This window comes from Rhinopithecus bieti, unplaced genomic scaffold, assembly GCF_001698545.2.
Source record: "Rhinopithecus bieti isolate Rb0 unplaced genomic scaffold, ASM169854v2 scaffold_9693, whole genome shotgun sequence".
Lineage (NCBI taxonomy): Eukaryota > Metazoa > Chordata > Mammalia > Primates > Cercopithecidae > Rhinopithecus > Rhinopithecus bieti.
Window position 1 is genome coordinate 236,188 of NW_016806178.1, and position 13,708 is coordinate 249,895.

The 13,708-nt window shown below is 54.8% G+C and overlaps 2 protein-coding genes across 4 annotated transcripts in view; one reads left to right on the forward strand and one right to left on the reverse strand.

The window, feature by feature from the left end:
* The window catches only part of CCDC33 (coiled-coil domain containing 33), a 103,510-nt gene extending 94,357 nt beyond the window's left edge, over window positions 1–9,153 (forward strand). The window contains exons 12-20 of one of the 2 annotated variants that reach the window (XM_017874922.1): window positions 3,650–3,815; window positions 4,123–4,211; window positions 4,438–4,569; window positions 4,660–4,753; window positions 6,112–6,278; window positions 6,654–6,755; window positions 7,293–7,379; window positions 7,980–8,093; window positions 8,934–9,153. In XM_017874922.1, the coding sequence (XP_017730411.1) occupies window positions 3,650–3,815; window positions 4,123–4,211; window positions 4,438–4,569; window positions 4,660–4,753; window positions 6,112–6,278; window positions 6,654–6,755; window positions 7,293–7,379; window positions 7,980–8,093; window positions 8,934–9,062 (1,080 nt within the window). In that variant the 3' untranslated portion in view covers window positions 9,063–9,153. The remainder of the gene's footprint in view (window positions 1–3,649; window positions 3,816–4,122; window positions 4,212–4,437; window positions 4,570–4,659; window positions 4,754–6,111; window positions 6,279–6,653; window positions 6,756–7,292; window positions 7,380–7,979; window positions 8,094–8,933) is intronic. The other variant, XM_017874923.1, reaches the window with a different exon arrangement.
* Window positions 9,154–10,783: 1,630 nt separating this feature from the next.
* CYP11A1 (cytochrome P450 family 11 subfamily A member 1) overlaps window positions 10,784–13,708 on the reverse strand; it is a 31,038-nt gene continuing 28,113 nt past the window's right edge. For both annotated transcript variants that reach the window (XM_017874925.1, XM_017874926.1), the window contains 4 exons: window positions 12,566–12,732; window positions 12,228–12,306; window positions 11,592–11,789; window positions 10,784–11,126 (listed from right to left, as the gene is read on the reverse strand). In XM_017874925.1, coding sequence (XP_017730414.1) covers window positions 10,995–11,126; window positions 11,592–11,789; window positions 12,228–12,306; window positions 12,566–12,732 — 576 coding nt within the window. In that variant the 3' untranslated portion in view covers window positions 10,784–10,994. The remainder of the gene's footprint in view (window positions 11,127–11,591; window positions 11,790–12,227; window positions 12,307–12,565; window positions 12,733–13,708) is intronic.

A 13,708-nucleotide genomic window follows, 5' to 3' on the forward strand; every position in this document is an offset into this window, starting at 1 on the left:
TGGGATGATTTTCCCATTCCATGGATGAGGATACTGAGGCTCAGAGAACAGCTGCCCTTCCACAGCCAAAGCGAAGGTGTCGGTGCAGCAAAGGCCACCAGCGCTTAGTGGCAGTGGGGCAGTTCAAACCCGAGAGCTGGGTCTCGGTTGGGGAAAGGGCAGTGTCAGTGAGTAAGGAGAATGCAGTGGGCACTAGGGTCAGGCACAATGGCTTTGGAGTCAGTCCTTCTAGAGGAGGCTCAGCCCAGAGACAAGACAGGGAAGTGACTGGTGCCTGACCCTCCCCCACAGACTGGAAAGTGGGGAGGGGGCTGGAGGGGAGGGACTGGATCAAGGGAGGCAGCAGGACCACAACAGGAATCTGGGCCATGCTGTCCTTCCTGTTCTCAAGGCTGGGCTGTGACGCAGAGCATGGCCCTGGGGGTTGGGGAGGTCCAGCTCCAGGCTGTGGGGAGCGGTCAGGGCCACTCATCTGCAGGCAGTGTCCTCCCAACTGCTCAAGGTCCCTGCTGTGCGGGTTGGGGAAGCCGAGGAGAGAAAATAGGTCCTTCAGGTTCCCACAGATGTAGAGGAAAGAGAGGATAGAGACTGAGGGGTAAGGGCTGAGATCCCTCTCCATACCCTGGGGTAGCCCTCTCTCTCAGAGAGCAGCCAGGCTGGATCGGGGAGGCCTACAGGACTAGTCTCCGAGGAGTGGAGTCCAGCAGGGACCGTCTGAGACAGGGACGCAGCCTCACCAGAAGCCATGCTCTCCCTCCATCTCCTTCCTGGCTCCCGGCCCCAGCTTTCTTTATCTGTCAGGGTAAGGTGTTAGTAACAGAGCTCTGGGCCAGGAGCGGTGGCTCGTGCCTGTAATCCCAGCACTTTGGGAGACTGAGGTGGGCAGATTACCTGAGGTCAGGAGTTCAAGACTAGCCTGGCCAACATAGTGAAACCCCATCTCTACTAAAAAGACAAAAATTAGCTGGGCATGGTGGTGAACGCCTGTAGTCCCAGTTACTTGGGAGGCTGAGGCCAGAGAATGGCTTAAGCTTGGGAGGCAGAGGTTGCAGTGAGCCAAGATTGTGCCACTGCACCATAGCCTGGGTGATGGAGTGAGACTCCATCACAAAATAAAAATAAAAATAACAGAGCTCTGCTCATGCTCCAAAAAAGCTGAGTTGGAGAACAGGAGGGTCTTAGAAAAGATCACCCTCTGAATCAGAAGAGGGGGTGATCGGACCCATGGGGTGAGCTGAAGAGCTGGCAGCCCCTTCCCACAAGACTCACCCCACGAGCACGCACACAACCCAGTTATGGACAGGATCATATTCATTTGCCACATGCACTTTCCTTTCACAATAGAGCGTGGCCATCTCTGTGTGTCAGTACAATAAAATCTAGGCCATCCTTTGTGACCACAGCCTGTGATCCAGAGACTGAGCATGCCCTCATATAAGACCACACGCTGTGCTGCAGTGAGCATCCCTGCACACATTTTCCTGGGTGTGTGTGCATGTTTCCCTGGAAGCCAAGAAAACCCATTTGGATACTGCTGTAACTGTCCAGGGCAGACATGCTAAGATCTTGAACCGGGCTGGGCAAAGAAAGAAGGGGCCAAATTTCCTTTGCCAAAATATCATGTGCTTCTTTTGGTCGTCAGTCCCTCGTCAGTAATGGGCTGCCATAAATTAAAGATTTAGAGCACAGCAAAGGAGGGGGCTGGGAGCTCTGGGGGCCGCAAGGAGGAAGAGGAAGGGGTCTGACCTGTTGATTAAAGCAGTGATTAGAATAGAATGGGTGTGGAAGAAAGCAGCGGCCTCCAAATTATACCTGCCTTGGCAGGGGCTTCACACACCAACTCTGAGCCTCACAGCAATACCAGGTATCTCTGCATGAGGACTCTGAGGCTCAGAAAGGTGAAGGGGCCTGGCTGAGCTCACACTGCATGTGAGTGGCCAAGCTGGCCTGCTGATCTGGGCCTGACTGCAAAGCCCTGTATGTGTGTGGTCTCTAGACAGAGTCTCTGCATTAACAATGCTGTCTGAGGACACCAGATGGGCAGATCTGGAGGAGCCAAGACCTGGAACTCAACAGGGGCAAGTGCTGGGGAGATGGACCTGGCACTGGTGCAATTACAGGGAGCCCAGCCAGAAGGCTAGACAGTGGCAGGTGACAAGTGGTGTCTGGTGGGCCCCTGCTGCCAGGAGAGCCCTGCTCTAGAAGCCATGGCCTGCCATGCAGCAGGTGGGAGGCAGTGGCTGAGAAGGCGGGCCATATCCGCAGTCAGCATGAGGCCCAGGTGGGAGCTAGGGGCCAAGCTCTGCTTCCTGGAGGCGTGAGTCCCCACCCGTATGTACACAGCCTCCCACAGCTTCAGGAAGCCCACAGCCACCAGGGCTCAGCAAACTCAGGAGCAAACTCACTTCCCCACACCCATTTCCTCCTCTATCCCAGCTCCCACCTGCTGTTCCTCCATCCAGATCTCTCTGGTTTCACATCAAAGTTGCAGTGAGCTATGATGGTGCCACTGCAAGATCCTTTTCTATTTTGAGCTGTTCAGATTTAAGAAACTCTCTTTATGAAACTTTATAAATAACAGTAGGGAATTTCTGCTTATAAAACAAATGTATATAAATATAGCCTATTAATTTTCCTGTATATATATATATGTACATGGGCAGGCATGAATTTTTCTCTCAATTGGGGATCGCACTGGTAGTTTCTTTTGTAGCCTACTTTTTGTAGGCTGCTGTGTAGCATACTGTGTTCCTTTTTGCAGCATACTGTGAAGTGTCCATGTGTGGAGGCCTCATGGCGGGATTGCATGGTTCTTCAGAACACAGGCTCAAGTCCCTGTAGGCCTGGATTTCAGACCCTGGCTCTATCACTCAGTTTTGTAACTGAGCAAGTTACTCGCCTCTCTGAGCCTTGGTTTCTGCTTTGGTAGAACAGGGATAATAGTACCTATCCACGTATGAGAGGACTGAGGGAGGGCACATAAAAAGCTTAGAAGAAGGCCTGGGACACAGTGAATGCTCAATGAGCATCAGACATTAGGATTGCTGTTGTTCCTGACCTCATGGCTGACTCCAGCCCCCTAACCCCCACCTCATGCCCCGCATCCTATAGCTGGATCCCAGCCTCCACCCTGAGTGCTAACCTGGGTCTCCCAGGATGACCTTGGGTTATCTGACTACTGAGTGTCATCCAGTGGGATTTTTGAGAGGTTCTTCCCTGCATTCTCAGTGATGTGAGGAATGAGAGGAATTAGAAGAGGGGAAAGGAAGAGGGAAAAGGTGAAGAAATGGCTATGATTGAGCCAGACCCTGCAAACCTGGCCCTGGATCTTCTCAAGTCTCCATTGCCCATAGGCCTCTTCCCCTGTGTCCGCGCCCGAGGTTTCCCCCTGAGTTGGTATCACAGGATGTGATGTGGCCCCGGGGAGAGCACATTAGTGTGGCTGCCCTCATATGGCCAGGATGGGTGAGGATCAAGTCATAACCACCCCTCCAGGGAGCTGCTAATACTTAGGGCCATGGCTTGGGACTCCTAGTGCTCACTGGCCTTGAGGGGGGCCCACTGACTTTCAAGTGTGGATGTGGATGTGGATATGGGACCATGGTTGCTATGGGACAGTGGGCTCAGCTCTGGGCTCTGGGATCCACAGGAGATGAACAACTACCGGCGGGCCATGCAGAAAATGGCAGAGGACATCCTGTCTCTGCAGAGACAGGCCAGCATCCTGGAAGGAGAGAACCGCATACTGAGGAGTCGCCTGGCCCAGCAGGAGGAGGAAGAGGAGCAGGGCAAAGCCAGTGAGGCCCAGAACATGGGTGAGGATGTGCAGGCCCCCAAGGGCACCCGGGCTTCTGCCTGGGCCCAGGCTCCAGGTTGTGCAACAGGGTGGCGGGGTGCTTTTCCCAGATGTGCATGCAGCTGGACTCTGGCAAATAGGAGCCCCTCGCCCACAGACACTCACACAGTCCCTGCCCAGCTGGGTCTCCTCAGGGATGGGAAACAGAGAATCCGGTCCTGTCCCAAGCCCTGGGGCCAAGGGTATCTGCCTTCCTGCTACTGACCATGCTGACTTGAGCTGGGAGAGGCGTCCTCCCTGAGCCAGCTCCCCAACCCACCTAACAGTGTCCATGAAGCAGAAACTGCTGCTGAGTGAGCTGGATATGAAGATACTGAGGGACAGGGTGCAGCATTTGCAGAATGAGCTGATTCGAGTGAGCTGGGGCTTGTGGGGGCAGAGGGGAGGGAGCTATGGTGGGGAGCATCTGGGTGAGAAGAGTCTGGGAGGAGAAGGGAGAATAGGCACAGAGGGAATGGAGGCAAAGAAGAAAGGGGACCAGCCCAGTGAAGGACTCAGCAGAGGTGCCGAGGTGGACCGTCAGGCCAAGGTGGACTCCCAGGCACCCATTCTCTCCCCTTCTCTCCTCCCCCATCTCACAGAAGAATGATCGAGAGAAGGAGCTGCTTCTTCTGTATCAGGCCCAGCAGCCACAGGCTGCTCTGCTGAAGCAGTACCAGGGCAAGCTGCAGAAGATGAAGGCGCTGGAGGAGACCGTCCAGCACCAGGAGAAGGCAGGTGGCAGAGGGGCTGTCTCTGGGGCCCACTGATGATGGCAGAGTAGGGAGCCCCTGGGCCAGCCCAGCCTCTGCTCTGCTCTCCAGGTGATCGAGAAGATGGAGCGGGTGCTGGAGGACAAGCTACAGGACAGGAGCAAGCCCCCTCCTCTGAACAGGCAGCAGGGAAAGCCCTACACAGGTGGGTCCACACCCTGATGTGATCAACTCCCCAGTTTCTGCCCCACACCTGGAGGCCCTGCCTTCCTGGAGCCTCTCAGCTTCAGGAGAACCTGTGAAGAGGTCCTCTGCACTCAGCTATGTCTGTGGGCCTGGGAGACCCAGGATTGCATTGCTCCCTTCCTCATTCAGGCTCCTCATCCAGAGATCCCCTGAGCTCCCTCCTTCCCTGGAAGCCCCTCAGAACACAATTGGGTTGTAGTGTGAACCAGGCTAGAAAGACGCTGGACCTCCAGAGGAGAGCCCTGCAGACTAGCACAGCAGAGAGAGCCTTCCCCAGAAGAAGGGGCAACGCTTCCCAGCTCCTAACCCCAGGATCCATAGAATTCTTTCCCCATATCTCCAAAGATTCTGCCTCTGCAAAGCAAACAAACAAAAATATTTTGATTAAATCAATGATTTGAGACCAGTCGTGATGGTTCATGCCTATAATCCCAGCACTTTGGGAGGCCGAGGTGGGCAGATCACTTGAGGTCAGGAGTTCGAGACCAGCCTGGCCAACACGGTGAAACCCCACCTCTACTAAAAATACAAAAATTAGCCGGGCATGGTGATGGGCACCTATAATCCCAGCTACTTGGGAGGCTGAGGCAGGAGAATCACTTGAGCCCGGGAGGCAGAGATTGCAGTGAGCCAAGATTGTGCCACTGTACTCTAGCCTGGGTGACAGAGGGAGACTCCGTCTCAAAATAAATAATAAATAAATGATTTGGGGGTTTTCTTCCCCATTGATATTAACCAAAAGCCACCTAAAACTGCCAATCAGCCTCTGATAAGCAGAAAGGACCGGGTAACACCATATCAGGCCAGCCCAAAGCAAGGGATTTCCCTGAGCCTGCCTGTGCAACCTCACCCAGGGCCCCTGTGTGCCAAGCCCTGTGCTTAGTCTTCACTGCTGAGGGTTTCAGGGGCAGGAGGGTGGTTTCTAGGAGCCTTTAGAAAGCAATGAAAGCTGGACTGGCCTTTCAGGAAGCCTGAGTTCATCCAGGAGTCTGGATGAGACTGAGAAGGCAACCTAGGGAGGGAAAACAGCCAGATCAAAGGCCCAGGGAGTAAGAAGAATTCCAGGAATGGAGAAGGAAGAGAGAGAGGTGAGGAGCTAAAATACACCAAAGACAAACGAGTTAGAGAGAACGTTGGGGTCAGGTTTGAGAGAGCCTAGAAGGACAGCCTGTGTGCACCTGATCCCACTGGCCGTAGGGAACCATTGAAGGGTTGGGAGCAGAGGGGAGGAGTGAAGCAAAAGGCTGGGGCAGATCAGGACAGGGATATGGGAGGCAGGAGAGCCCATCTCACCAACATCTGTGGCCATGTCTCTAGGCTTCCCTGTGCTCTCAGCCTCTGGCCTTCCCTTGGGTTCTACTCGAGAGAACCTGCCAGTTGAACTTTACTCAGTGCTGCTGGCAGAAAACGTGAAGCTGCGGATGGAGCTGGATAAGAACTGCCACCAACCAGCCCCCATCATTCTGCAGCAACAGGCCCTGCCGGTAAGAGGCCCTTGACCTGGGCCTGCCTGTGCCGGTCACTGGGTGCCTGGAAACTACCCATGGTACAACCCAAGTTGAAGATCAAGACCAAGAGCTAGGCTTCCCAGGGTCTCCAGTCTGCCTGGAGGCTCCTGGAATTAGCTCTCAGGCCTTGGTCTTTTTCTCCTGGGGAATGTGTGTACCCAAACACCTCACCTTTAACCTCATCTAGCATCCCAGGAGAAAGCAAGCCCCTTGTTGACCCTTGGCCCCTGAACCCTGACCCCTCTGTCACCTGGCTGGCCTCCACCTGGACCCTACACAGGCCTCTCAAAACTCCCTTCTGGAGCATTACCTGGTCTTGGTGCAGCCTTGGAGAGCCCTTTTCCATCCCAGGTGGACCCCAGGGAGTTGGGAGCAGGAGGAGACTTGGCAGAGAGGCTGCAAGAGATGCATGGCTCAGGCCACTCAGAGTGCACAGAGACCCTGCCTGCACAGGTGGGTGGCCCCAGGGCCCAGAAATGCCCAGGCCCTGCTCCACCTCTGAGGCTGCTTCAGGGCACCCTTGCTTTACATAAACCCCAAAGCAGAACACTTGGAATCACAGAAGATTGGGCAGGGCGGGGGCACAGGACTTGCTGGAGGTGAGTTCTGTTGAAAGCACACCTGACACATGGACATCCAGGAAAAGCGTGAGTGATGAGGTCAACCGCTTCACAGCTTCTTCACTTCACTCAAAGACTCCCAGTGCATTAATTATAGCGGGCTCCCTAATGCATTTTACATTAAAAAAAATGTTGTGTCAAAACTTCATATTCCCAAAATCTGTGTGGGAAACAGCTGTGAAAAAAGCACATGCCAGACCCTGTTCTGAATTTCCAGAAGAGGGTTTGGCCCAGGTCTGACGCTGTGCCTTGAGAGCTCAGTCTGAGCTCAGGCCTGAGTGGTTTCTTCCTCAATACTGTACAGTTTCCCGAGTTCACACTGCCACAGCCCCCAGCTTGGGCCAAATGTGAGTTTGTGCTTTGCCCACAGGATCTCCTCTCTGGTACTTCAGAGAAGTTCAACCTCCTGGCCAAGCTGGAACGGGCTCAGAGCCGGATCCTGTCCCTGGAAAGCCAGGTAGGTGAGATGCAGGAGTTGATGAGGCTGGACTGGGCTCACCACACAGCCTATAACCAGGGCTCAGCGTGTGAGCAGGGTCTAGGCTCAATCTATGACCAGGATCAAGGCTTAGTGTGCAGCTAGGGTCAGGGTTCAGTGTGCAACCAGGGTCAGGGCTCAGTATACAACCAGGGTCAGGGCTCAGTATACAACCAGGGTCAGGGCTCAGTGTACAACCAGGATCAGGGTTCAGTGTGCAACCAGGGTCAGGGTTCAGTGTACAACCAGGGTTAGGGTTCTGTCTGTGACCAGAGTCAGGGCTCAGTGTGTGACCAAGGTCAGGCTCTGTCTATGACCAGAATCAGGGATCAGTGTGGACTCAGGATCAGGGCTCAGTATATTGTTGAAATGTTCATCTGTGTCTTGGTCAGGCTGCCTGCCTGTTTGGCCCCCTCACCCTCATCCCGTCACCCCTGAGGTCTCAGGAAGGTGTTAAGACCACATGGCCCAGAGCTTTGCTTTCTGCCTGGACAGCAGGCTCGGGCCCTGATTGTCCTGGCCATCAGGGATTAGCCCTGCTGCCTATGGTCTTCCAATTGTCCCCCTCTGTGTTTGCAGTTAGAGGACTCAGCTCGACGCTGGGGACGAGAGAAGCAGGATCTGGCCACGCGGCTGCAGGAGCAAGAAAAAGGTTTCAGGCACCCCTCGAACTCCATCATCATTGAACAGCCCGTGAGTGACCCCCCTGGAGTAGCTTCTGGGGGTTCAGGTGGTGGATCAGGAAGCCACCTCACCCCCAAAGTCACTGGGCCCTGAGAAAAGCCATCGTGGGGCCAACTCCAGGGCTGGGAGTCAGGAGTCCTAAGCTCCCATTCCTGCTCCATTACCAACCGAAGGCTCGGTCTTAATTCCTCCACCTGTCTGAGGGGAACAGAAAACCCCTGCCAAGACTACCCCTTCCCCCACGGGGTGCTGTGAAACTCAAGGAGATGACTGTGGATGAGGGGGCCATGCAGGCATCTCCGGGATGCCCTGACACTGAGTGTGCTTTAGGACTGGCTACACTCGTGGGCAGAGTAGCTTGTGGCCCCACACCCCTGACTCCATAGAGCATAAGATTCTTAAATTAGCACACCCTTCTTAGATAGCCACGATGTAGGCTCCATTTTGCCAACTTCCCAAGAACAAACAGGCCTGCTCACAACTGCCCCTCAAGTTCAACCCTGGGACCGCCCAGCCCCGGAAAGCAAAGACCCTGACTTCTCCTGCTCCTGAGCGATTTATGCTTTGCCCATGGCCAGAGGCTCAGCAGCGGCTCCTGGGAAAGGCCTGGAAGGGATGAGGGAACAGCCAAGGAACAAAGGCAACCTTTGCACACTCACCTGAGCCCTGGGGACTCCTGGAGAAATTAGGTGTCACCTGCTGTGGCAAAATGAGTTTAGAAATCTTTGAGAGGTCATGGCCCACTGGGTTCTGGATACTCGGAGGCCTGGTTTATCAGGCAATATGCCCTTGAGCAGGTCGCCCCCTGGGAATGGGGGGTACTCATGTGCCCCACTTTGCACACCACAGAGTGCCCTCACCCACTTCATGGACCTCAAGCAGCCCTCAAATCTGGAGCCTCTGCTGCCCAGCTCAGACACTAAGCTCAACAAGCCCTCGAACCCCCAGAAGGAGACCATTAACTCTCAGCAGACCTGAGCCCCAGAGCAGGCCTCCTTCCCTGTGTGCGGGGAAGGAGTCTCATCCCCGCCACCTAAAAATGACTTTATTAAATGTTGTAGCTCTGTGAGCATTTGCCTCTTTCCTGGAGCAGGGCAGCCTGGGGGCCCTGCTTCCTCCTCCTAGACCTCACTCTGGGCCTGGGCCTGGGCCTTCTGCTGCAGCCTTACAGCCTCTCGCCTGCCCCAGGAGCCAGCATCTTTGGAAAGCCAAGGGTCATAGTGGACCCAGGAGGGTGGAGAGAAGAGGCCTTCCAAAGCAGGGGCCAGGGAGACGGGCCCTTTCCAGACCCCAAGAAGAAGTAAGGCCACCAGAGACCAGTTCTGTTGGGAGATATGAGGGAGGGTTGTCGTTTTCATCTGCCCCAAAACATCTATCGTGTCTGACGTTCCTTCTTTCAAGTTTGGTTTGTCTGTCTCTTGGAAAGGGAAAGACTTGAAGACTTGAAGCCTTCCTGTGGCAGTCACGTATCATTGTGGAATACTCCATTAAGCCACTAGGCTGAGTGGCAATGATGTGTCCAAATGTAGCCAGGGGCAGGAGAGCAGATTAAGCCAGGGGAAGGAGGCACCCACTGGGAGTCAAGAGACCCGGGTTCTGGGGGCAAGCATGCTGTGTGACTTCAAGGGACCCAAGCAACCTCTCTGGGCTTCAGTTTCCCCATCTATTCCATGCACAGCTTGACCGCTTTGGCTGTAAGACTCTTTCCAGCTATAACATTTCTGAGTCAAAGCTGACTCAGGACCAAAGAAGAAAAAAGACACAGAAAGGAGACACAAAGACAACAGGGAAGAGGATTGTGTGATGGGGAAAGCAGAGGGGCTCCAAGAGTGGATCCAGATCCCGTAGCTTCGGGTAGGAGAGGCCAGACCAGCTGGACCACTGGCCTCCGCTGGACTAGCTCCCGCACCTGCGTGCAGGACTGAGACTTGGATAGCCAAGGGCCAAGAGGAATCAGGTCAGGAGATGTGAGACCCCAAGGGATTAGGGGGCAGAAATCAAGACCAGTGTCATTCAGTCCAAATAACAAACCAGCGGCTCTGCTGCAGAATAGTCTCCCCATCTCCCGCCCTTGGACGAGGGGGCACAAGCCCCCAGAGCAAGAACATGAGGCCTGGAGCAAGCCCAGAGGAGGCCCAGGAAGGGTAGAGGAAGCAGGCTGGCCTCTCATCCCCTGTCAGCCACCTCACACCAACCCTTCAGTAACAGGGGTTCTCACCCACAGGTCTTGGCCTTAGCCATGCCCAGGACTCTGGCTGGGCCTTGGCAGGACGTCCTCATGCCCAACAGGGAACTCTCACCCAGGGTTCACCCAAGCAGAGCCCTGTGCAAGCCTTACCCCTGTGGGACAGGTCCACTCAGAAAGGCAATACTGGCCCACACTTCTTGGGGCCACCCCATTCTCTCCACAGAACTCCCCAGTTCTCCTTTGCCCCTCTGCCTGACGCTTCTATAGCTCCTGGCACAGTGACAGTTGCCTCCCCTCCTCTGCCCCACTCTGCCTCACCCCTTGCCCCAGGGAGCCTGGAGTTGATTCTGCTGGCTCCTGAGCTGCCATGGGTGGGGGGGTCCCAGCAGAGGTGGCTTCAAGTGTGGCTGCCTGTGGTCTCCCGAGCATGCCCCAGATCCTGCTTTAACCCAGGGAGCATCTCCACGGGAGTGATGAACACCTAATGAGTCTGGTGGAATGCAAGACACCACATGGTTCAGCTGTTTATTGTCTCCATGGAGTGGGTGAAGAGGAGTGACCCAGCTGACCTGAGGAAGGTGACCACTGAGAACCCATTCTACCTGCTCAGCAGGCTGGGCAGAAAGGGGCAGGGCTGGGGACAGAGGACTGAAGATGTAGAGCCCCCATGGACCCCACCCCCTGGGCCTTCCTCCCATGTGGCTGCAGGCCATCCTCTCTGATCACTCCTGGGTTGCTTCCTGGTTAAAGGGCCAGAAGGTGAAGGAGATGGGCTTTTCAGGCATCAGGATGAGGTTGAATGTGGTGCCCACATCGCTGAGATGTTGGATTTCAACTCTGAAGTTCTCCAGCATCTGAGAAAGGCAGATGGTAGGTTTAGGAGAGGGCAGTGGAGGATCTGTCTCCCTAGCCAGGCCCATTCACCCATAGGCAGTGACTGGGGAGTGTGATTTGAGGAGTTCCAAGGAGTCAACTACCAGCTCCTGGTGTAACCCTGGACAGTGCCTGATAATGCACCCTTAGTGCTGCATTCCCTTGATTTAGGCCTAGACCTTAACTCGTCTACAAACCTCTGCCCTATCCCATCCCATCACCACCATGCAGAATGGATGGCCAGGGCATCAGTGGGTGATGAGTGGCTGAACCTGAAAGCAGGGGCAGCAGGGAATTGTGGGAGAGAGCGAAAGCAAGTAACTGGAGGTAGATGTGCCCAGCCCTGACCTCCTTGGGCTCTGGACAGAGATGGGAGGAGGAAGGTTGGTGCCCTCATTAGGGCCAGGGCCAGCCCAGGGTGCCTAGATGTCCCCAGCTTGACTCACATTGATGAGGAAGATGGTCATCTCTAGCTCGGCGATCCGACGTCCCAGACACTGCCGCACACCCCAGCCAAAGCCCAAGTTCCGGAAGTAGGTAACGTTCTTGTCTTTGCTCAGCCATCGGGTTGGGTCAAAATTTTCCGGGTCGAAGAAGAAGGTGGGCTCTCGGCCCAGAGCATAGATGGCCACCTGCACCAGTGTCTGGGGCAAGGTGATCAGAGGTCTGAGTAAGCCCCACCTCCCCACAGCCCTGAGCAAAAAGCCCCCTTCCCCAGTCCCCTGCCCTCTCACCACCACTCCTACTCCCCAGCATGGCTGCCTGGCTCTCCAGAGCAGTACATTCGCCCCTCTGTGATCCTTACCCACCAAATGGGGATGGCTGAAGACACAAGGCTAGGGTGATTGTCCCACCCTTTCCTCAGACCCAGGCAAACCATGAAGTCTCCCTCCTAATTATGGGTTCCAATAACATCCTAGAGGTCACCACCCACCATGCCCACCACCTCTGCCCTTCACTCAGACTTGGACTGCTGCCATCAAGGGCCCCACCAGGGCCCCAGCACCACCCTCTATCTACAGTTCCAGCCTGTCCCAGCCCTCTCTGACTGGCAGAGCCTGCAGCCTGCTGGCTGCACCTACCTTGGCAGGAATCATGTACCCTCGAAGAACCAAGTCATTTACGAGATATCTCTGCAGGGTCACGGAGATGGGGTGAAGTCTGCGGAAGGAGGGCTCTCAGAAGCTAATGGACCCAAAGGCTAGACACAGCCTCCAGAGCCCCACATCCTGAGATGTGTGGCATCTCAGCCCCAGCAGCAGCAGCCTGGGAGGATCTGGGGGTAGGGCCCTGGCTCTATTTCTTTCTCCTCCAGACTTTTCACTTCTTGCTTCCAACCTCCTCCACCAGCCCATCCTCGTAACCCTTTCCCCCTGCCCAGGGATTAGAGTTGGGGCGGCATGGGTGGATGTGGGCTTGCCTCAGTGTCTCCTTGATGCTGGCTTTGAGGAGGGGGACCAGCTGCAGCATTGTGGCCATGTCTCCCTGGGCCTGGCGCCGCGCAGCCAAGACCTCTGCCCGCAGCATATCCTGCACCTTCAGGTTGCGTGCCATCTCGTACAAGTGCCACTGCAGGGTCATGGACGTCTGGTGGGGAGTAGGGCATACAGAAGACCAGGAGGGCCTGTCATTCCAGGGCCCCTTGAGGTCCTTGACCCCATGCTAAATTTTCATTTCCAAGAACCTCTTTCTCCCCCCATCCCCATCCCTGTCTCCAAGAAAATCCTCTGCAAAAGCAAAACACATTCCATTGTCTAAAAGGCAAATGTCCAAGAAGCCTTTCTTGCTGGCCAGGCAGGAATGTTCAGGGCAGCACTTATCCCGGCCCTCATCCCTCATGTCACCATGAGCCCCAGCGAGTAGAGTGTCAACTACACAGCCAGTGCCTTCTTCCAAAGAATTCCAGAGGCCCTTAGAGGCCAAATCCTTCTGTAATGATTGCACCACAGACTGACTGCCATTCCTTTTGAAATGCCTTGTTAAACAACCACCCCTCTTCCCAATAGAACTTCCTAAAACCTTAGCATTCACCTATAGCAGCATGGCTTCAAGTAAGTCTCAAAGAGGCTGAAACCGGACCGGATGTTTCCTATCAGTGTTGCAATTAGTGTGTGCTGTGTGTTGAAATTAATTAGCTAATCTCAACATAAGACACAGGCTGTGACCACTAGCCCTTCACCAGATATCTGAATGACCCTTGTCAAACCCCACAGTCCCAGATTCCTCAGTGATGACAAACCAGGCCCATTTGGGACTCCAGCCTGGAGCAGCCCTCCCTGCTGGGGACTAGGACATGGGTTGCTGACACATTATCTTACCAAGGATCATATTTTTGTCCAACAGACTTAGACACCCTCCCCCCTTCTCCTGGCAGGGGCAACAATGACAAGATGTGAGGTAACATTTCTTAAGCACATATTATATGGCAGGCAGGGTCCTAAGCTGTTTACATATGTTACCCCGTTTAATACTCACAAACAACACTCTAAGGTATGTTACCATCATCCCCCTTTTTCAGATGCGGAAACTGAAACAACACACAGCCCTTCTCAGCTTAAAATCC